The 24,183-nt window shown below is 44.3% G+C and overlaps 1 protein-coding gene across 2 annotated transcripts in view; it reads left to right on the forward strand.

The window, feature by feature from the left end:
* The window catches only part of LOC137273811 (hamartin-like), a 37,939-nt gene extending 13,863 nt beyond the window's left edge, over positions 1-24,076 (forward strand). For both annotated transcript variants that reach the window (XM_067806672.1, XM_067806671.1), the window contains 18 exons: positions 3,335-3,479; positions 3,632-3,786; positions 4,266-4,339; positions 5,105-5,262; positions 5,927-6,124; positions 6,253-6,335; positions 6,590-7,139; positions 7,571-8,185; positions 9,110-9,253; positions 9,480-9,646; positions 10,244-10,374; positions 10,736-10,832; positions 11,132-11,227; positions 13,896-14,037; positions 14,665-14,753; positions 14,944-15,012; positions 16,105-16,222; positions 21,223-24,076. In XM_067806672.1, the coding sequence (XP_067662773.1) occupies positions 3,335-3,479; positions 3,632-3,786; positions 4,266-4,339; positions 5,105-5,262; positions 5,927-6,124; positions 6,253-6,335; positions 6,590-7,139; positions 7,571-8,185; positions 9,110-9,253; positions 9,480-9,646; positions 10,244-10,374; positions 10,736-10,832; positions 11,132-11,227; positions 13,896-14,037; positions 14,665-14,753; positions 14,944-15,012; positions 16,105-16,222; positions 21,223-21,626 (3,435 nt within the window). In that variant the 3' untranslated portion in view covers positions 21,627-24,076. The remainder of the gene's footprint in view (positions 1-3,334; positions 3,480-3,631; positions 3,787-4,265; positions 4,340-5,104; positions 5,263-5,926; positions 6,125-6,252; positions 6,336-6,589; positions 7,140-7,570; positions 8,186-9,109; positions 9,254-9,479; positions 9,647-10,243; positions 10,375-10,735; positions 10,833-11,131; positions 11,228-13,895; positions 14,038-14,664; positions 14,754-14,943; positions 15,013-16,104; positions 16,223-21,222) is intronic.
* Positions 24,077-24,183: the final 107 nt, after the last annotated feature.

A 24,183-nucleotide genomic window follows, 5' to 3' on the forward strand; every position in this document is an offset into this window, starting at 1 on the left:
CTTTCCGACTGGGCTTGACCCTGTTCCCGGGGGCTTTGACGGGAGTTAGTGAGGCTGCGGAGGCCGTTAGTCAATTCAAGGACTCTTAAGTCTTTTCTTGAACAACCCTCCACCTCTCGCTCGCGGCCTTTGGTCCTCAGCTCAAGCTATCCTGCGACTCAGTCTAAGGATGCGCCAAAGTGGACTGCTCCACTACAGGCACGGAAGAGCAAGGGCAGGGGTAAAGGGATTACCTCCGGAGCCCTCAGTTGTCCCGTTGCAAGCGGCAATCTCTGCCGTCGGCCGGGACACTTTGCCTTCTACCCGAAATTCCTGTGGGTGGTCGCCTCCCGTTATTACTCAGGGATGGCCACACGCCACAGTGGAAGCGAGAGCTTACTCCTTTTGCCGGGATTCGCTGCACTCCGGTGCCGAAGTCGCCGGAAAAGGTGGCAATCCTCCGTGCCGAAATTCAGTCTTTACTGGACAAGGCAACTATAGAGATGGTTCCATCAGGACAGGAGACTATGGGGTTTTACTCCACTTATTTCCTGGTAACCAAAAAGAACGGAAGGTTCAGACTTATTCTAAATCTCAAGGGTTTGAACAACTTGATAGAGGTGCCGTCTTTCAAGATGGAGACACTGAGGTTAGTGATCTCGTCTGTAGAGGCAGGGGATTGGCTTACGTCAATCGACCTCAAAGACGCATACCTCCATGTACCGATGCATCCCGAGTTCAGGAAATACCTTCGGTTTTCCTTCGACGGGGTTTGTTATCAGTTTTGTGTGCTCCCCTTCGGCATCTCCACGGCGCCAAGGGTGTTCACCAAACTCATGCTAGTACCAGTTCAGGGCGCAGGGCAACTTTTGTTTCCCGTACCTGGACGACTGGATCCTCAGAGCGCTCTCCCAACACTTAAGTCGAGAATCCACACAGCAGGTGATGGATATTCTCACCAGACTAGGTTGGGTTATCTATCTTAAAATCAATTGGTGCCAAGGCAGGATCTGGTTTTCTTAGGGGCGAGGTTCGAGACAACCCGAGGGGTGGTTTCTCTGTCCCAAGAGCGCATTTTCAAGGTACAGGGCATAGTGTTAAGGTTCCTTCAGTCCCATATTGCCTCAGCACGGACGTGGCTTCAGTTGCTAGGCAACATGGCGGCGACGGTGGACATAGTCTGGCGTGCACGTCGGAGAATGCGTTCCATTCAGCAGGCGTTAGCACAACAGTGGTCCCACTCGGAGAGCTACGAGAAGAATCTGGCTATTCCCCAGTGGTTGATACGTCACTTGCGGTGGTGGACAGATACCGGGAATCTATTCAAAGGTTTACCTCTGATGACCCCGGTACCGTCGCTCACAGTTCAGACGGATGCCTCCCTCACAGGGTTGGGGGGGATGCGTCCTGGGCGACCTCGCGATGTTGGGACTATTGTCCGACCAAGAGGCGACCTTGCACATCAATGTGTTAGAGTTGAGAGCTGTGACGTTGGTGTTCGAACGCTTCGTGGATCAGGTTCGAAGCCGAGTGGTTTGTCTAGAGATGGACAACCAGACGGCGATGTCCTACATTCTGAAGCAGGGCGGCACTGTGTCTCCGTCGCTCCTTCAGGAGGTGTGGCAGTTTTCTACTATGGTGCGATCAGTTCAGCATACGGGTTATGCCTGTGTATCTCCCAGGGGTCGACAACGTGCGTGCAGATGCGCTCTCACGACGTGTTCTGGCTCCCCACGAGTGGGTTGCTCGATCGGGAGATATTCAGGATTATCTCCCAGTTGTCTGGGTCGTTCTAGGTGGATCTGTTTGCCTCTGGAGTGACGAACTAGATTCCGGGGTTTTTGTTCGCGGATTCCTGATCCGAGAGCGATTGCCGCCGACGCCTTCCAGCGGGACTGGACGGACAGGGTGGTGTCGGCGCTTCGAATGACCGCGCCTATCGATCTAACTGGGTGCATGCTGCCTGCGTCGTCTGATAATACATACCGTAAGGTTCGTGTATTAGACGTTATGAAACCTCTTAAAGTTATTTTAAGAGAATAGCCTTGCTCCGTACGGAGAAACAGCTATTTTGCTGTTGTGGTGGCGGAATGGCTGGCTATCCGACTGATACACAGACGGCATCCCGATGGATTGTATCCATAAAGGCTTATCTCCCCAAAAAGGGGTTGTCAGCTCACTCAGTGAGAGCAGTGGCCACGTCAGAACCGTCATTACCAACTGAACAGACACTCACGAGAGTGTGCTCGGTTCGGTCAGTCAGTTCCCTGCAGTAGACAGAATAGTTCTGCTCAAGCTGATTAAGCTTTGTTAGATAACTATATCTGTTTGCACTCGGTGTTGGGTAACTATCCATTCCCATTTTATCGGCGGCGATATTTGGTGATGGTTTCTTAGTCCCGCCCTCTTTGGCTGGGTGCCTTACTTTCCTTTCCATTTCCCTGCTTAGCTTGCTAGTGCGGTATGGACAAGGTTCAGTTTGGCGAGTGTCCCGTACGTCCAGGTCTCCAAACTTTGATTTGGGTGGGCGGGGTTTCTCATTTGGGATTTCCCAAATTCTAGCCAATGGGCATGTAAGCTTTGACAAGCGGGTCCTCAGCTTTGTCACGCCCCCGCCTTGATTGACATCAGCGGTCAGGTGACCAGGTCGGTGCCTTTTCTATTTCCGTGTGATTGTAGATTTGCACTTCGATCGAATGGACTGTTGCTGTCAGACAGAATACCACTCCCAATTGCTTCTCTTCGGGAGTCTGTTTAATGCTTATATGTACCCCAAGGAGGACTTCTTCTGAAAAAGAATTATACAAACCTGTAGAGGTTATGAATTCTTTGAAGAATGTCCTCCTTGGGGTACGGCCACCCGCCTCCCCTCATTCTGTCTGATACGTTCAGCATGAAAAGTGAGGTGCGAGGTAGACGGCCAGAGTTACCTGCTCTTGGCTGTAGGGGGCCTGGGGGGCGCTGTAAAGGTGGTCCCACAAGACAAAAACGAGTTTTTTGTTTTGTAAATATTTTATTATCAAAATAGTTACAACTGTCGTAGGGATTTTTAATGGACATAAAAATGCTTATATGTACCCCAAGGAGGACATTCTTCAAAGAATTCATAACCTCTACAGGTTTGTATAAATATTGCTGAATGCGGCACAAAACTAAACCCACTCCTTTCATTGTAAAACCATAAAACCAGTATTAGTTTGGGCTGGTAACATCAGCTACTCATATTCATGGTTATAGTGTTTGCTCGTCATGCAAAGACCTAGGTTCGATTCCCCATAAGGTTGCCATGTGTGGAGCCTATTTCTGGTCTCCCAATCACTCACGGACCCACTCAGAAATCAATTTATTTCTACAGAATGCTAATGACATCCCGGTTGTGATGACAGCGCTGATGATTGTGACGATGTTGTTGCCAGTTGTCCCAGTCACCATTGGATCCCATTTGCAGGAAATATTTGACATTTTTATGAGACTCTCAACCTTCAGTATTAAGAAACCAGGTGAGGACCAGTTGACCCAAATTCATTGAAGGACAAAGTAAAATATATGTGTTATTTTCTGTGTTAATCTGAAGATTGGCCCTCTACAGGGTGTTTACCCTTATTGTTTAGTACTGTCGTACAGAAACTATACCTGCTTATCTCCCTTACAGCCAACACCCCAGACATCTTCCTGCTGCACCTCCAGGTGGCCCTGTACAGCATGCTGCATCGTCTGTACGGGATGTACCCGTCCTCTTTCCTCACGTATCTCCACCAGCAGTATCGTAAGAAGGACAATGCTGCAGTGTTTGATGAAGTCATTATGGTGAGATGTAAAACAACTAATGTTCACTTTAAATATACATCTAGAGTCACATGACTCACCCTTAAGTGAGTCATGTGACTCACCTTTACATATACATCTAGGGTCACATGACTCACCCTCAAGTTGTCATCCTCATCTTGTCAGCTTCTTCCAGGATATGTGGATAAGTCATCAGACCCCATCAGTCAAAGGGTGTTTGGATGTACAAACTGACCCAGTCTTGTAATAAAATAGCATATGTATTTAACATTGAATTTGTTGAAATACACCAGGGTATGACATTTACTGATGATGAGTGGCTGTATGCTTCATCAAGTCTTGTAACATAAGGTCTGAAGAACGTTAAGTCTGTAGTCGATGCTGGATGGCGTGTCAGTCATAGGGATCATTGTGTTTCTGTGTGTCTGTGTCTGAATTTCTGCCTGAATCTTGGTTTTACACGTCATTTAAATGTCCAACTACTCTGTTGACCTTTGCAGCCAATGCTTGAGAGAGTCCGACTCCATCCATTCCTGATTGTGGGGTCCCGAGAACAAGAAACATCCACTAACAGGTTCGCATTGAAGTAAATCTTGTTTCTCATGTCGACCTTTGAATGGCCAGGGTAGAATAGGTCTTCAACAACCCATGCTTACCACAAAAGGCAGCTATGTTTGTTATAAGAGGCCACTAACAGGATCGGGTGATCAGACTCGCTGACTTGATTGAGTCGTCATCAGTTCCTAGTTGCACAGATCGATGCTCATGCTGTTGATCACCAGATTGTCTGGCCCAGATTCGATTAGTTACAGACCACCACCATATAGCTGGAATGTTTCTGTGTGCAGCATAAAACTAAACTCACTCACTCATATGATTTTTCATGTCAGATATGTCCGTCACTTTTCAGTAATAATACTAATGTGTCACAAATAACACTTAAAGGATGCTTAAAAAACATTAGATCCATTCTCCAAAGTGATACGGGTGGTTGGTCAGCCTTGTTGTTAAAGCATTCATTCCTCACGCCAGAGACCCATGTTCGATTCCCAACATGGGTACAATTTGTGAAGCTCATTCATGATGTCCCCTGCCATGATATTGCTTGAATATTACTAAAAGCGGAGTAAAACAGAACTCACTCACTCACTCCAAAAGTGGTAGATTATGACCCAGGTGAGTGGAGCATAGTGATTTACATCCACTCCAAGTTGCTGTGGAGATCTAGATTAGAATTGGTCAGTCCCCATTAAGGTGAATATGGCATCTTTTCAGTTAGAACTTTCACAGAATACCGCTGTGCTTAATGTCCAACATGAGTGCATGTTTCATTTGGCAGATGGAAGCGTATGGAGACACAGGATGTGGTTGTGGAGTGTACAAAGATGTCACTGGACCACCTGGAGGGGACGTGGGAACAGTTGCGGTGTCCAATCTTTGCTCACTCGTACCAGGCGGCCAGGGATCTAGTCACACACGCTCAAGATCACTCTCAAGGTGATTCTGTGTGTAGGGGGTGGTGGGGTAGTAATTTTACAGTTGTCGAGCCTTGGCCATCCGGAAATATCCAAGATGTTGATAGATCCGTGTTTGGCTGTTTTGTATCCCTTACATCTATACAACAAAAAACCCATGAAACTTAGAAAAGGCATTACATTTAATTCATTAACTCTAGCAAAGGGGCTGTGTGGTAGCCTAGCGGTTAAAGTGTTTGCTCGCGACATTGAACATCCGGGTTTAATTAAGCTCATGGGTAGAATGTTTCTATAGTTATACATTGTGATATTTGTGGAATTTTGCTAAAAGCAGCATAAAACTATTGACTCTCAGTCACTTACCACTATCTCAGGAAGGCTGACTGATCAAAGTTGATTTTGTAATTGATCACTGACCCTCATGACGTTTTGTTTGCTGAGTGATTGTCCATTCAGCATGTTGTAGTTATCTGAACAAGTTTGGTTGTACATTGATTCTGTGAAGTAGATCCTGAAACTCATACCAGCCTGATGGTTAAACTGTCGCCTCACACTAAAGACCTGGGTTCTGCTGCGTACAATATGTTAAGCCTATTTCTGGTATACCCATCTTGATATTGCTGGAATATTGCTAAAAGGGACTTAAATCAAAACTGAGATTCATGTCTGTAAATCCTTTGCTGTAGGCCAAGATGCGGCAGCATCTCAAGGTAAAAGCTATGACAGTATTGCGGAGTTCCTGTCGGTCCCCAACCCAGATGTCTACCTGAAGTACAGCCCATCGGTGCTCATTGGACTCTCCACCCCTCCACAGTCTCAGAGGAACACACCTGCCACCAGCTTCCTGGACATCAGCAGCTCAAGCATGCCACAATCATTGCTAGGTAGGTGGATTCACATGTAACTGCTCCTTGCCTGTTTAGCTAGAATATATTTTGTCACTTGCATTAAAACTGAGCAAGTTTGTATGTACTGTCCATTATTTAGACATTGTATGGAAAATATTTTTCAGGAACTTATGGTAATACCCCCATGCATACACCAATTGACACAACCCCAAGGGAAACGCCCACTATGGCTGAAGACACAGATAGAGTGAGTTTTTGTTTTAAGAGATCAGTACTGCATGTGGGTTATTTCAAGTAAACCTTCATGAAGATATTCTCTCTCTCTCTCTTTTGCATGAGTGACCTCGCTGATTGTGTGTCATTTTGCCACAATGACCTCGCTGATCGTGTGTCATTGGGCCTCAGTGACCTTGTTGATTGTGTGTCATTGTTCCCATTGTTTATGTTTAATGATATTTTTTGTCACTTTGTTGTCACCTAATAATGTGTTTTTTTGTACAGACACTCAGTAGAAACAGCAGTCGCAGTCTGCTTCACAAAAGTGATCCAAAGCGGCAGAGCTTTGGCAGCACATCCTCTCGAGGGCCATCCAACTTACCTGATCTGAAGATCACGCCTGGGTCGCAGCCCAGCAGTGTCCCTCCCTCACCACTGAAGCCAGAGTTTACATCTGAGCCTCCAAAGGGTGCTGTGAAAACAATGCCAGTCAGGAGGGCGATACGAGAGCTACGTTTTGACCGCATCCCAGAACTCCAAGGTGATCAAACAGTGCCCAGTGATGGGTCAGTTTCAGTGACTGATGGTGGGTCAAGATCAGGCCCTGATGGTGGCTCAAGAACAGTTCACGACGGGTCAAGGACAGTTCATGATGGGTCAAGGACAGTTCATGACGGGTCAAGGATGGTTCATGATGGTGGCCCACAGGTCACTGTTGAAAGTGCCGAAGGAAGAATAAATGTGACTGATGGGTTGAAGAGATGTGATTCCGCAGCTGAGGCTGTGACAATTGATGAGCTTCATCACGTGATGCGGGAACTAGGAGAGGATGAAGGTGGGTTGTGGGTTGCCACTCATGAAAAGAATTAGTCAAAATTTGACCACTATCTGTCATATTAAGTTTCACTTCCATGAATGTTTACCAAATGGTAAAGGGGTATTCTTTCACTTCATTTTATGGGATGGTCAACATCCATGTCACAACATTGTCCCTTGTTTACGTATGTAACCTGCTGATATGAGTCTCTGTAGTGATAATATGTGTGACATGAAAGAACGAGTGCACGGGTTTCACTTTCAGTTTCACTGTGGTGGTAAATGTCTGTTACTAGCATCAAATGGATTTCACCTTGATGGTAAATGTCTTCAACTAGCATCACTTTGGGTGTCGCTTTCATGGTAATTGTCTACGATCAGCATCACTTCAGGTTTTCCTCCTGCGTCCCTCCGTCCCTAACCTATCTAACAATATATTCTGTATTTCAGATGGAGAATGCGATGACCCTGAGATGGTCGCGATTAACCAAGAAACCGATATTACTAAATCAGAGAGCAGTGACAGTTACGACGAGGCTTCATCTTCCTGTCAACATTTGACAGCAGAATCTGTGAAACAGTTCATGACAAAGGTCAACCGAATTCGCTTTAACAGTCTTTCAAACAATGGCAATGGAGAACAAACATTTGAGAAACGAGGTGTTGTAAGATCTTCCTCGTGTCCTATGTTCAAGCAGGAAAATGGTGTCATTGAGGAGAACGAACCAGCATCACGCTGTGCCTCAACCACCTTTCAGAGTCAGTCCAACACAACAATAGATAAGTTACCATTAGGAAACATCGAGCCTCCACCTCATGAACCTGAAAGTGGGGTTAAGCCAGATGTGCCAAAATGTGAAGAAAGAGACCTCCCCACAGTTCCAGAAAAGGAACATGTGGAAAAGCAGTTGCCACTTGAGCTTCAGGATGATGGCAACACGTTCAATATAATGAAAGTCTTTCAAACTCTTGTGTCCCCAATTAGTGTGGTGATGTGTCGGAATTGTCGGAATCAGCTGCTTATTCCTGACAGGAACATGTCTGATGACAAGACAAAAGACCAAGGTGAGACTAAGGTCAACTGGCATAAAGTAGTTTTGAAAGGCTGTATTAAGTAATACTGGGTTGCCGGTGAGCATCTAATAAGGTGATTGCCCAGCGATTAAAGCATTTGTTCATCATAGGTAAATTGTGTGAAGCCAATTTCTGGTGTCCAGAGCCATAATATTTCTGACAGGAACATAACTTTTTTATTTTTGTTGCTGTGACATTTTCAGATTCTTTCACTGTTATCAAGCTTGATGGATATTTTCCAATTCTATACTGATACATCAGGGGTTCAAAAATCCCATAGCCCGACACCAGGACAAGTCAGTTTCATTTCGGGCAATCAAATAATGGTATCTTACTTGGCCGTGGAATACTAGGTAATTTCCACTTGTGGTTTCAAACTGCAAATAAACTTGGATTATATTTCATATCTGCTCATAATGTAGCTATTACGTTTCGCAATAATATTAATTTAGAGCTATCGTCCTTTGAAATTTATCACTCTTCGACTAATAGTACAGTAAGCATTAACATTAAACATAGTGTCATAAAATCAGGGCAAGTGGGAAGTTAGTCAGGACAGGTTACTTTCTTGAAGTCACTTGCCCTGTGGCAAGTCGCTTTTAAAAAAAAAGTTTGAACCCCTGTACATAGAACCATGAAGGGCAAAAAGTGAATTTCAGAAACCCTCAGATCTATTAAGGAGCAGCTGACTGGATCGGGATACTAAGCACAGTGACTTGTTTTGTACATGTTTGTGCAGGTGATGATGTCAATCACTTGATTGTCTGGTCAATCATGGGGTTATTTACAGGTCAAACAGTTCTTCAGCCATACAAGATTTTATGTTACCAACTCAAGTTTTTCAAGATGCATTTTTAGAACCAACTGTATCTGTTATATGTACATAAGTTTTTGAAGGTAATGTTTGTGATTCAGGTTGTGAGATACCACTGTTCAGCTCTGTATCCCCAGTGGAACTGCTCGAACGCCATCTAAAGATGGGTAGCGAACTTCATGCCAAGGAGCTCACTAGGATACCACTGACCAGCAAGGACACTGTCCACTGGACTCACTTTGGAGGTAGCCTTCACAGTGCTGTTGCTGTTTCGGAGTAATATACATATTTATGTCTATTTGCATTGCACTCTATCCACTATGTTACTTTGAAACTAAATGTCTTGACAGAGAAGTATGTCATGTGGAGTCACCCAAGAATTGCTCTTGAAGATAGTATTAGTATGTGTTCAGGGTCAGGTCACGTAAAGTCAAACTTTAGCTAGCAGAGTTGTCTTTCCCTTTTCTGCAGGTGCCCCTCCAGCAGATGAGGTGAACATACTTCGGGGTCAAGTATTAATGCTAGGCAACCAGGTCCAGTATGAAAGACACAAGAGAGATCTGCATGCAAAGAGGAACCGCAGGCTACTGAGAAAGATTGCTAATGCTACTGCCCTGGAGGAACAGAACAAAGCAATGGTAGGTGGGCCTACTGATGGAGGTGGAGGTGGCCACAGTAATGTTAATGGTTCGTGGTTGTAGTCCTTGTGATGTTATTGGCAGACAGTTCTTGTGATGCTACTGGTGGGTGGTCCTAATGATGGGTGGTCCTATTGATAGGTGGTCATGTTAATGCTGTTGATGGGTGATCCTCTGATAGATGGTCCTAGTTATGCTGTCGGAGGGTGGTCCTACTACCTGGTGATGCTGTGGGTAGGTGATCCTAGTGATGGTGCTGGTAGGTGGTCCTAGCAATCTGGCTGATTAGTGGTCTTAGAGATGGTAATTGTGAGTAGTCCTAAGGATTCTGATGAGTGGTCTTAGTAAAGGAAATGATGGGTGGTCCACTTGATCCACTGGTAGGTGGTCCTAGTGATGGTATTGGTGGGTGGTCCTAGTGATGGTAATGGTGGGTGATTTAAGTGATCCCACTGGTAGGTGGCCATAGTGATGGCAGTAGAAGGCGATGCATACCAAGGTTTGATACTGATCAGTCCTTGCTGGTATTGTGATAGATGATGCCAGTGGTTGATGAACCTCATCCGATAGGGTTGATAACACAGTGCTGTGTTTCAGACGGAGCAGCTGAGGCTGCTGGAGGAGAAGATCCACAACATGCAGGTGTCACTGCGCCTGCTGCAGGATGAGAACCAGGAGCTGCGACAGGCAAAGGAGAGCAACGAATATGAGAAACTTGTGCAGTTTAGGTATGTTCCCTCGAACATTTTATAGGTGATCCTAGTGATTATACTAAAACTATCCACCAAGACTGTCCTTGAGCTATGCCCTTAAACACTCACCTATAGGACTTGCCATAACAGATACTTTGTTTCCTTCAGATTTAGGTACTATGGTAAGGCTCGTGTCAATTTCTGCTGAATACTCATCAGAGTCATCATGATCCTTTGTGTCCTGTTGTTATCAGATAGTCAAGCATTGTTGAAAGCTCTGTGTTCCATTTCATGTTGCCATGTTTTTGAACAGTAATTGTTAGAGACAGATCATTGTGGTGCAAATATTGGACCATTATTTGTTGTATGCTACAGTTTCTATGTGTTGTATCCTCAGAGTGACGATGCAGGCAAACAGAGATTTTGAGATGTCAAACACCGAGCTGAAGAGTCTTCTTATCACACAGAGAGAAGACCATGATAAGCTCAAGAAGGTAGGTACCAAAGGCTGTGCAGGGATAATTATCTGTGATGAGCACTTACTACAGATGAGCAGTTACCTTAGATAGGCTGTAACTATAGATGGGCAGTTACCATAGTTACCACAAACATGTGGTTATCATACACACTGACTAGTACCATATTCAGTGGCAGTAATGTTACTTTAGAGGTGGAGCTGTTATCACTTTGTAGTCTAAATGTAGTCTTTTATCATGTAGTCAGACTATGGCATGTATGAATACTGTTTTCCTCGATGTGATTGTGTTTATGATTGTGTTATTGTTATTGTCAGGCGTTGCAGGAAACGGAACATCGTCTGTTTGACAAGGAGAAACAACTGGAGATGATGACTGAAGCTGTCAGCAGAACCAACAAGCTGAAGGAGCATGTACGCATCATTCTGTCTCTCAGTTTGCTCCAACATACTGCTATACTTTTACAACCTGTGGGGTGGTGAGGTAGCTTAGTGGTTAAGGCGTTAGCTCTTCACTCAGAAGACCTGGGTTTAATTCCCTACATGAGTGCAATTTGTTAAGCTCATTTCTGGTGTGCCCCACCATGATACTGCTGGAATGTTGGTAAAACCATTGTGAAAGTAAACTCACTCTCTCACTGCAACCCACATCTTTGTTGGATGGTCTCTGACAACTTGACACCATGTGCCTAAACCCAACACTGCTATTAATGTACCTCACCTTGGGTCTGGTATGCATTAAACTTGAACTAAGTATAGATAAATTTCATGTGCACAAATTGTATTAAAAAACAATTTGCCATTCAAATGTAAAGACTTAGAAATAGTTTGTTTCCAGAATTAAAATATACTGCCCAACAATTAATAAACACATACATATTTTTACTGCAGTTGACTCATAACAATGATTGTGAAAGGTTCTGTGATTACGCTACAGAAACAAGTACAATGCGCTCTGTCCAACTCGAACTGTCTGTCTCAGATTGCTGTATAAAGCGAACTGAAATGAACTTGCGGATCCGATGTAATCCTTCTTTGTTGTCATAATGAACTAGCTCTATATCCCGGATTCTCATCGTTAAGGATTTCGGACGAAAGTAGTGGCCCGAAAAGGTAGTTCTACATGACAACATTGCTTTATAATTTGGACTGAGAAAACCTTGAATAAACAACCCAGAGATTGGCATGGGTACTTTGTCTTATTTACTGATCAGGAAGTCCACTTTGCCAACAATAACCTTGAATAAACCACCCATTGATTGGTTTGGGTATTTTGCCTAGGAGTGAACGCTTACTTACCTTTGATGTGATTGACACTAATTGATATGATCGTGTGAAGTCAGTGTCACTAAGCATTTAAGAAGCCGTCAGACACTGTGTCATATCAGTCAGTTCAAAATGTCTGAGCAACCCTGAAAACGCCCATGTACTGAATTGTCACTTGTAACCAAGATAAATCTTATCAGTGATTCCGAAGCTATTCCAAAGATTTTACAGAAGGCTTTGCTGACAAATGCCAGGTAAGCAAAGAAACTCTGACTGACATTTTGAAGAAAAAGGAAAATTGCAGATCACAGTTTGAAGAAAATGTGAATGGTGTGAGAATTTGAATGCTCAAGAGAAAGTGTGAGGCAATATACCAGGCTCTACATGGCTGGTTTATGCATGCACGGACAAAAAAAATACCACTGTTGGGTCCAATTTTTAAAGAGAAGGCACTTCAGTTTTCTGCTGAAATTAAGATGGATGATCTCAAAGCATCAGATGGTTAGCTAAGTTCAGGGAAGTCTCACTATAACGTCAAGCGGTTTAAACTTAGTGGCGGGAGTGCTGACATCAATAGTGTAATTGTCAAAGTCCAACTCCCGTCTATCATCAATGGCTACAATTTAGAAAATGTCTTCAAATGCAATGAAACAGGCATGTTTGTTCGAGCATTACCAGACAAAACACTGTCAGAAAAAAATACAGCTGCCAAATGTGGGAAAGCGTCAAAAGGAAGACTGACCTTGCTATTATGTTGCAGTGCAACAGGTGAGAAGCTCAAGCCTCTTGTAAGTGCTGTTTCAAGAATGTGAATGTAGGGACAATCCCAGTCAGAAGGCATGGATGACCTCGCACACATTCAGTGATTGGCTAGATGAACATGCAGAAAAGAAAGAGGTGTATCCTCTTTATTGACAATGCTCCATCCCACCCTCAAGACATAGAGCTGAGCAGTGTTACAGTAAAATATCTTTGGGCCAACGCAACATCAGTTCTCTAACCTCTTCACCAGGGATTAATTCATGCCTTCAAGCATCAATATAGGAAATTTCTGATGAAATCACTGATATGGATTGACACATTCTGCTTTGCGACTGAACTTTCAAACAACATTAACACTGGATCCACAAATTATGGCAGGATATGTCAAGTTTGACAATCATAAAGTGTTTCAGTGCATGCAGGTTTTCCCCATGTGCACTTGATTCTGTAGAATCAGATAATGAAGAAGACGGCATTCCACTGGCTGTTCTAGTTTCAAACATGACGAGTAGCACATGTAAGCTGGAAGAGTTTATGACAGAGAGACATTCCGACAGAGACCCAAAAAGTAAGGACTGGGAAGTGGGAATTTGGGATAAAATGTGTTGTGGTAACGAGGACAATGAAGAGTGTGATGAAGAATGTGACAATGACACTGAAGAAGAGATTCACTAATGGTGCAAAACTCACTGAAACTGTTGAATCCCATGACTGCATTCAAAGTCACTACAGAACTCTAGAACAGTCACTTAGCAGTCAGTCACATTTGTTGATGACTGATTCTTCAGAAAATAAAGCATCTGTGTGATGAATGTACATGTATGATGTAGGCAGTAAACAAACGTGTCATGTACAGTTGTATGATCATCAAAGGGAGATAACTCATTAAGTTTTTTGAAATTCTGTATGACTTGGACTGCTGTCTAATTCAGACTTCTTATAGTCTGTCCCAAGCCAGTCCCAGTAGAGTGCACTGTAATCAAACTATTTCAGTGAGGCTATGAAAACCTTCGTGGAGAGTAGGTAGTCATGTCTGTTGTTATGGATGTTGCAGGTATTTACACAGCAGAAGGAGATCCTGCTGTTGGGGGAGTTGCAGCACAAGTACCAGGAGAAGATCGACCTCCTCAAACGTCAACAGCACACACACCCTCAACATGATCATGTTGTCATGGCGATGAAGGCTGAAGTGAAATGTGAGTTGATGTTGCAAGGGTATTATTTGAAATACTTCTTCGCAAATATCTTGCATAATCTGTTATTCGAGCTCTCTCTTTTCCATTTTCCTTTTAGTATCTGTCCGTTCTCCTCTTCCTCCCACCCTTACTCCCTCCTCCGATCAATCCTTTTTGTGAACCTCTTAGCATCTTTCCTTTAACCTCTTCACCCCACCCACCCTTACACCCTCCTATCTCATCCTCCCACCTTTTCTTCCTCCAATCTTTCCAATCTATACTCCATAATCTTCCTCTCACCAACCGTTTCACTCTGTTCCTACGTACTATCCTCATTTGGGGTGGGAAATAAAATTGCTTGTGTACTCTAATACAGTAGCACATAAAAATCACTTGCCCAGATAATGTTTCCATTGTATCAGGGAACTATAATAAGAACACATGTATTGACATTGGAAAGTCAACTGGACAAAGATACAGCATGAGATACATATTTGTTTGTCTGACGAAATTAGCACAGGACTTGCACATTGGGCAATGGGTCATTTCCACCCCTACAGCCTCCCTCCCTCCCAGACATCCTCTGCCCTGCAGCCCACATGCCTGTATCCATGACAGAATCAGTACCCTCTTTCCATTGTGTTCCAGCTCTCAAGTCTCAGCTGTCCCGCCAGACAGTGTTACTAGATACAAGTCAGCGCAAACTGTCTGAATGTGAGGAGACGCTGAAGGACAAGGTACGCCTGTATGCGTGAATTTTGCTGAAATGTCTCAAATATTTACAGACCATTGCCATGTAGCTGACATATTGCTGAGTGTGACATTAAACAGTTACCATACCAAACTGTTATTCATGGTAACTATTGTCAGAAAAGTCTATGTGATGTTTATTTTCAGTGTTAAAATGCTTGTTATTTATGTCTTCAGGAAATAGCACTGGGTGAAATGAAGACAAAGTTAGAGGCAGTCAAGGCAATTCATGGAAATGAATTAAAGGTATAGTTGCATATGCAAGTACATTTTTTTCACTGGGGTCTCAAGGGCTAGTGGTTAAAGTATTCCCTTGTCAAACCAGAGACCCAGTTTGATTCCCAACATGGTTAGAGATTGTGATGCCCCTTTCTGGTGTCTACTGCAGTGATATTGCTGGAATATTGCTAAAAGCTGTGTTGAACCATACTCACTCACTCAGTGAGCACAAAAGATCTGGACTACATATTGATAATTTATTTCTGCACACACACACACATACAAAACCTACCACAAACACTGACTTTAAATCATACAAGATAATGGCCTCATAAACATGTTCACCTTAGAAGCTGAACGACATGTCAACAGTATACTTCAGTCTCATTTTTTTTTTTTTGTAATCTTTTGTTTAGTGAATTATTTTGTGGACAAGTAACTTTCAGGCATAGCTTGCCCGACTGACTGGCAAAAGTTGGAAACTATTTTACACACTGCTTACAATGCCAGTGTTAGAGTCGACACTAAGATTAAGGCTAAATAATCTAAGACTAAGGTTAATGAACACTCACAAAAGGAAGGCTTTGGCTGCTATACCCATAAGTCAGATGTTACACATCATTTGACGAAATGGGATGTTTTTAACTTAAACACAACCTATTCGTTAGTTTGTAAATCATCTTGTGACCTCATCTGTTGTGACAGGTTTAAATGTCTCTTACTTACTAGAAGTATTGTTGTCTATGTGAGCAATTTACTATTTGATTTGAACACAACCTGCTGTTGTGAATATCTATCGCAAGGTGATATACCATACCTGATAAGGTCCAGGTTAGAATATTGACTTTCAGTAACGCATGCATGTAAGAGGTGACTAACGGGATCAGGTGGTCAGGCTCGCTGACATATGTCATTGGGTCCCAATTGATCAATCAATGCTCATGCTGGTGATCACTGGATTGTCTGACCCAGACTTGCTTAAGTACAGACCGCTGCCATATTGCTGGAATATTGCTGAGAGTGGCATAAAACTAAACTCACTCTCTTACTGATATACCTTGTTGGAATAGATCCCCAGCAAGCTATTGTCATGTTCATGTTTCCCTGCTCTCTGTTCAGGCTGTAGAAGAGAAGTACAGGTTGTCCATGCACATCAACCAGGAGTATGAGGGCAAGGTGCTGGACATGTTCACACTCACTGACCAGCTGAACCAACAACTCCACATTCTCAGACAAGGTGAGCTGCAAACTACATCTCCCGCCCTAGATTTCCCACTGAGGCGTGTGGCATTGGGGTAGCCTTGTGCAGGGATGCCAACTTGTACAAAAGTTTTCATGTTCACTACAAATTTTAGATTTTTTAAACTACACCAGTACGATTGTACAAGAAATTCTATGATAATTGAAGAAAAGTAATTAAAATTCAGGTGTACAGATAAAAACGTGTATTAAATACATTTTCGGGCTTCACTTACCTTCAATTCATCAATTCTTTTTCATAGAGATCCTCCTTGGGGTACTTATAAGCATTTAAATGTTCTTTAAATTCTCACGACAGTTGTAACTATATTTTTTCAATAAAATATATACAAAACAAAAAACATCGTTTTTGTCTTGTGAGACCACCCCTACAGGGCCCCTGGCCCCGTGACAGCCAAGAGCAGGTAACTCTTCAGACTATAGCCTCCAGCAAAACACTTCCTTTTCTGTCGCTCGCCTATGCAGACGTGCTTCAGCTTTCACAGAGATTCTTGCTTACCAAAGACAAAGACAAGTACTAAGATGAGTACCTCAGAGGCTCAAACTGTATGTATGGTTTCTTTATTAGACGCATGGGCGCATTAGGAATCATTTTCTACAGTTTACTTGTCAAACTGTTGTAACTTTTGCCGTCCCTGTTGGTAGCCACGTGGTTAGCGTAATGGTGGAAGGCAAACCTTTTTTCCCGCCAAAACTTTTTAGTTTTATGGCGGTCTTTTTTAAAAAAAAAAAAAAAAAAGTAAGCTTGTGTAGCTATGCATTTATGTACTTTATTCATGTTATCTCCATATTTACTACTATTTTTATAAAAAATATGTTGTAAACTATCGTGTCGTGGCACTTAGCTTTTACCTTAACTATGTACGTAGTTTTAGTTTTAGCTTTGCGCCCATGCGTGTCTTGTTTTATTGTTGTTTGTTATGCAACACTAGGAGGTTATTTGTTGCCTTGCAGTTTAAATCCTGCTCAACATGCAAATCCTCCATTCCGGCTAAAGACCTGCATGATGTATGTCTAAGATGCCTAGTGGAATGTCATCACGACGATCAGTCTTGTGATGTGTGCGCGGGGTTTACCCCTCAGACCAGAAAGTCTAGACACGCGGACTTCTTGTTCTATTCCAACCTACTGAAGGCGGGGGGGGGGGATATCTGGGCTCAGGACCCTCCATCTAAGCGCTCCCACAAAAAGAAAGGCGCAGCTTCTTCTTCGGAGGGGTCGGTTAAGAAGGCCAGGGTGTCTAGGGACCCTTTCCCCTTCTTCTACCGTTGTATCCTCAGCACCTACCCCTACTTCGCAAGCACCATTAATCTCTGTTGATTCAATTAATGCCTTGTTTCAGCAACAGATGTCTTCGGTACAATCAATGATAGATTCGGCGCTGTCTGGTTTCCGAAAGGAACTGGACACCCGATCTTCATTGAGCGGCCATGGTGGTTCAGTTGAGGGAGGCCACGGCCCGGGCTTAGGCTCGGAGAACGCTCCTCCCTCTGGGCAGCCATCCTGCGCTTCGGGCGTTCAGGCGGATGTGCCTAGGGCAGTCGACCCCAGCTTGTCCCGTGGGGCAACGACGCCCGGTGTTGGCGGCTTGACCGCGGTCAGCGCGCCTAGTGCCACGGTGGGCAGGCAGCCTAGTGCTGCCCAGCCGCTGGGGGCATCGACATCCTATCCATTTCCTGGGTTCTCAGGTCACCCTCCGGTGGGGGCTTGCCCCAGTTGCCCAGGCGACCTAGTTCGGGCTCTGGCAGGGGTGAACCTAGCGGCTCGGCCCTTCTTAGTCTCTCTGCTCCTTCGAGTTCCGTCTCGGTAGCACCCTCGACAGGTTCGCTTTACGGTGAAGGTTCCCTGTCTGAGGAGCGTGAGGAGATGGATATCGAGGAGGAGGGGATTGGGGAGGAGTACGAGTCGGAGGTCACGTACTCGTTCGGTTCGTACCTCAGACAGGTTAGAGAGAAAATTTCCGAGGTCTTACCTCAGGTTTCTATTCCTGTGTCGGAGCCCGACCCCTTGGAGTTTCGGCTCCCCGGGGAGGCGTTCGCGTCTACTAAGGTCGCCGAGGCGAGGTTCCGCCTGCTCCCATGGCTGATCGGGGAGGTAGTGAATCCGCTCCTTTCGGGTACCCGGTCGCGCTTTGATCTCCCGGAGATTAGCCGCCGGTATCAACTGGATGAGGATTCGCTATTCGAACCGCCGGTGGTGGACGAGTGTTTGCACGCCTTGGTCACCCTGGGGGGTCCTCCTCCTCTTCCTTGGCTGAGGACGAAGTTACCCTACACATCAATGTGTTGGAATTGAGAGCAGTCCGCCGGTTGTTCGAGAGCTTTGTGGAGTCAGTGCGGGGTCAAGTGGTTCGCCTAGAGATGGACAACCAGACCGCTATGACGTATATCCTGAAGCAAGGCGGCACAGTGTCTCCGTCCCTCCTTCAGGAGGCGTGGCAGTTTCTGCTGTGGTGCGACCAGTTCGACATTCGGGCACTCCCCTTTTTTCTCCCGGGCATAGACAACGTCCGCGCAGATGCGCTATCGAGACGTATACTAGCCCCACACAAGTGGATGCTGCATCGGGGGATATTCGGGATTATTTCCCAGTGGTTCGGGTCATTCCAGGTAGATCTGTTTGCCTCTGGGGCGACAAATCAGATTCCTGTGTTTTGCTCAAGGATACCAGATCCGAGAGCGATAAGCCAACAACGCCTTTCTGCTCGATTAGACAGACAGAGTGCTGTGGGGTTCCCACCAGTTCCTCTGATCTCAAGAGTATTGCAGCTGACCGCACAACCGGCTTGGCTGCTTGTGCTTCTGGCACCGCTTTGGTCAGCTCAAAGCGGGTTTCCGGTAATTCTCAGGTTTCTGGCTCAGCCTCCTGTACTATTACCCTTTCGACCAGACTTACTATCCCAGAACGGAGCGCCACACCCCAATCCCAGGATTCAGTGGGTGGCTTGGCTGCTGTCCGGAGTCACCTCCATGCGAGAGGAATTCCTGCACCGGTTGCAGACACAATTCTGGCTTCGCGGAGGGATTCGACGAACGTTCAATATGAGGATAGATGGGCCTGTTATGCGCGCTGGTGTGTCGACAGGGGGATTCTCGATCCCTTTTCTGCAGATCTAGTATCTGTGTTGGAGTTTCTGCAATCTAAACTGGAAGCCGGTCTGGCCGCTTCTACAGTTAGAGGTTACTCCACGGCAATCTCTGCCTTCCACATTCCTGTCGATGGTGCATTATTGGGGCAGCACCCTCTAGTTCAGCGCTTTCTTGCAGGCGTGGACAGAATCCGTCCGTCTGTCCGGCGGATTAGTCCCCCGTGGGACTTGCCAGTCGTTCTTGATTGGCTGTCCGGTCCTCTTTTTCACAACCTGTCGGCTTTGTCCCTCCAGCTGTTGACATGGAAGACTGCTTTTCTTGTGGCGGTAACCTCTGGCAGGCGGGTAGGCGACATACACGCTATGTCCGCCAACCCTGAATTAACAGTGTTTCACAAAGACAGAGTGAGCATTCGATTGCCAGATACTTACCGTCCTAAGAGAGATAGCACCTTTCACGTTACGGAGCCTATTGAGCTTCCCACTTTCATGCAGCCTTCGCCGCCCGGTACCTCTCTTCGACGTGCTCACGTCTTAGATGTCCGTAAGACCCTTAAGGCTTATATCAAACGAACAAAAGACATTCGGAAGAATGATCAATTGTTCTGCTGTTATGGTGGCGGCAAGGCTGGCCTTCCGGCGAACAAGCAGACCATATCTAGGTGGCTTGTCTCTGCCATTTGTATGGGATACACCTCGAAAGGTCGTACGCCCCCTGAGGGTTTGAAAGCTCATTCGGTTAGGGCTGTGGCGACGTCTAAGGCATATGCGTCTGCCTTGCCCATTGAGGAGATCTGCTCCGCGGCTATTTGGAGCCGACCGAGCACGATCATCCGTCATTAACAGTTAGACCGACTGTCAAGCGAGCGTGCTCGGTTTGGCCAGTCAGTTCTCACCAGTGGGCAGGGCACGAGTGCCCTAGCTGATTGAGCTACCCTTGCATTTGACGAACGATCATTTGACGAACGATCATTTGACATTGTAGCTGCAACAAGTAGACTGGTGGTGGTGTCTTACTGTATACTTTCCATCTTTTATCCCGGTGGTGGGCTCTATTATGGTGGTGGTATTTTTTGCTTTACCGGTCCAGACTGTTTTCAGGTCTTCCCTAGCACCTTGGCCAGTGCACGAGAATGGACCCTGATATATCGGTCGCCTGTCTGGGGGGGGGCATTTTTTATAAGCACCCTACGACTTTCTCATAGAAATGTAGGGTTAGACCGTGTAATAGCCTGACCCTGGTCCGCAACCCCGCCGCAAGGCATAGATGGTCACGTGACCAGGTAAGTTTGATTCCTTGTTACTTTCAGTTAAACGTAATAAAGGTTATCATCTTATGTCAGGTTTATGAGCAGACAGAATGCCTCTCCCTAAGATCAGTCTTTTGGAGTCTGTCTTATGCTTATAAGTACCCCAAGGAGGATCTCTATGAAAAAGAATCGAACAAACCTGTAGAGGTTGCAGATTCTTTGAATAGAGTCCTCCTTGGGGTAAGGCCACCCACCTCCCCACATTCTGTCTGTATTGCTTACAGAACGGAAGTGTTTTGCTGGAGGCTATAGTCTGAAGAGTTACCTGCTCTTGGCTGTGATGGGGCCAGGGGCCCTGTAGGGGTGGTCTCACATGACAAAAACGATGTTTTCTGTTTTGTATATATTTTATTGAAAAAATATAGTTACAACTGTCGCGAGAATTTAAAGAACATTTAAATGCTTATAAGTACCCCAAGGAGGACTCTATTCAAAGAATCTGCAACCTCTACAGGTTTGCTCGAATTTAACGATATTTTGAACTGGAATCATTGCAAGTAAAGCCACAGACTTGTAGCTGCATAGCTGCATAATTGATAATGGTAAGAGCAAAAATCTGAATTGAAACCTCTTTTACAGCTAAAGCTTCCAGAAGTGCACCTCAAAATCAAACAGAAGACCAGTCAACTATGAGTAGAGCACGCTCCGTACCACCAGACAGCGACAAGTCAGCATCAGTGACAGAGAGTGTAGGGGGGCAGTGTGAATCTCCACAGCAGCAGGACAGTTCCGATACATGTAGTGCTGTGGCATTAGAAACAGTAGCTCAAGGTGCATGCAAGCTTGCTGACGATACCAGCTTTGAACATGGCAAACATCTTTCCAAGAGTTTTGACTCTATGTCCATTACCTCCCAGGATGGTGCCAGTCCTTTAGGGTACGATGCCAAGACTAAGTCAACAGATAGCGAAGACATCCAATCTTTGTCTTCTCGGAGTACACGAACAGTGGACAGTGGAGTTTGGGAAAAATCAACAAAATGACATCTCTGTGTTGGATATGAAATACCAAATTTCAGCGTATCTTGTCAACTATCTGTATTTTGTTGCCAGTTGGTCATCATTCATGCTGCAGCTTATCTGCTCATCTTTCAGCTGTAAGAGTGGCACTACATCTAGGGGAGACAACCCATCTGCTTTGATTATAGTCTTTACACACATGGCTTGGGGATGGCTGTTTTGTGAACATTAAATCTTATCATTGCGAACAAGCCTGTTTGCACCACTGTTGACATTTTGAATGAACACAGCATGAAATTGCAGATAATTCTTGCAGAGCAGAATTATATCATATCTGTCTGCACCGGTTTGATGCGAGTTATCTCCCTTTCGTAAGGGAGACAATCCTGATTTTGTGTCCTTGTGTTTGCCAATGTTCAATATGTCATGATTTGTACTTACACATTTCAGTATTGTTCATTCTGTATTATAATCTGGATGAAATGTGATATAGCAATGGTGGGCTTGCCCAACATTCACGAATGCATGTATGGGCATGACATCTTGGTACATACTAACCTAAACACAATATTTGCTAAGACAATCATTTGTGCTAACACTCTTGTTTCAGTCAGGTTCGCAGACCTTATACTTGTTTTCTGAAATCCAAGTAGTGTTACCATTATGCTGTCCATAGTGCTATCCACAATCTCATGAAAATCAATTTTTTAAGTTTTCGCTTCCACTAAGCCAAGGTCTTAGGACATCCCATTATAGGTCAGGTTCAGTCAGGTCCAGTCAGGTTGTGTTTTATTTCTGAGAATTAAGCAGAGAAGAATCATTTGTATTTGGAATAGGAAAGATACAGATCTTTTTCATCAATGGCAGAGTTATCCTCAGTTTTTGTATTTATCCTTTTGATACTCCTTTTTTCAAGACTATATTTATTGTAAAACCTGCAGTGATGCTCATCTTCAGCTTGATGCAAATAGAAATATTTGTGTGCAGAGCTTTCAGAAGAACTACCCTGAATACAAAATATAATCAGTCAATGAGGAACGTTTTATTGATCCTTTTGTTTTTAGGCTTAGTTTACAAAGCCTGAACAATCTTGCCAACACAAGATGCAGCAGAGAGGCGATGATGGTGCCTTTAAGATATACCTGGGGTACTTTAATGTATCTATAGATGTACCATGGAATGGGTTTTTTCCTAATGTACCCAGTGAAGTAATCTTTTGCATTTTTAGGACAGTCAAGTTAAGAACTTTTCTGTAGGGAAACAATTATACATTGGGAGAGACCATGTAAAAATCATTCTTTCTGTTACCCATCTCCCACCTCTCTGATTTTTTTCCTCATGGGAAATAATAAAAAGGTTTCTTTTTCTGATTTTTGCCACCAAATTTACACTGTGATGTAAAAAGAAAGACTTATCAACTTGGACTCAAAATATGTGAAAAACAAATACCCCAAAATATGGGTAGAGAGGTTTTTGAAGTGTGGACCCGTTGTGCGTTGTGTACACACATTCCTGGGCACACAGCGATGGACCTGTTGTGTATTGTGTACACACATTCCTGGCCACACAGTGATGGTCCTGTGTTGCAAAAATCAGAGACGAACTTGCTGCTGCAGTAAGAACAGAAGCTTTGCAGGGTCTGTGATATTAAACAGAAGCTCATGAAACTATTTTCCCCATTATATGAAGTTAGTGGTCCTGTTCATTGTTCTGGGAAACTGGATTGTCAATACTAAGCGGGCATTGAGATATCCAGTATTATCACCAGTGAATGACTTTGTGACGTTCTCAAAACACCAACACATTACTTTCTTACAAGAACCATTATGTCTTGGGCAAATGTTCAAATAAGTTACAAACCCGTTTTACCCGTTTCATATGCAGAGACTCTCATTTCTCAAAGGTATGACTGTCATATACACAAGTTGAAGCATTGGAGTTCCGATTGTCTTAGTGCTAAGGTCACTTAAGGCCAGAGCAGTGTACAAGGCCCTGTTGAACAAGTGATCTTACTTCTAAGATACAATTGTCATAAAGCTAAGATTACTTTGTTCTGTGGCAACCTGGGCCTCCTTGCTCAAAGCGCTGAGGTGATCGTCTCACTAAAGTAACTTTATTACAATGTTCAAGAATGGGAGTTAAGTTTAACCTTTGTAAATGTTGCTTCTTGAAAGGAGTCACAGGTTGTTAAGATGTTGAAGCATAACTTACTGATAAGTTTTATTCCACATAATGCCAAAATGTGCACATCTTAGGTCTGATTATGACCAAAATGAGAAGTAATTTAATTGATAACATTTATACAAGACATGTCAATCCTAATTTCACATTACATTCAGATGTGTAAGGTTCCTTTCCTGAAGACCACAGAGCTCATGCCCAACACAGGATGGTATGCCCATTGTTTGTGGAGTTGCAGACAAAATCAGTGTGTCCGTAATTTGCTTCTGAAAATAAACTAATATTTATCCTTTTGTTTGTCATTCTGTTGATTGTTGTTGCACAGGGAGAGAATGGTTGTGCAGAAGAGAAGATGACCTTCATTCTTCGACCATGGACACTGGTGTTTTGGGTAATTTGG

The sequence above is a fragment of the Haliotis asinina genome, chromosome 2 (assembly GCF_037392515.1).
Source record: "Haliotis asinina isolate JCU_RB_2024 chromosome 2, JCU_Hal_asi_v2, whole genome shotgun sequence".
Taxonomy (NCBI): Eukaryota; Metazoa; Mollusca; class Gastropoda; order Lepetellida; family Haliotidae; genus Haliotis; species Haliotis asinina.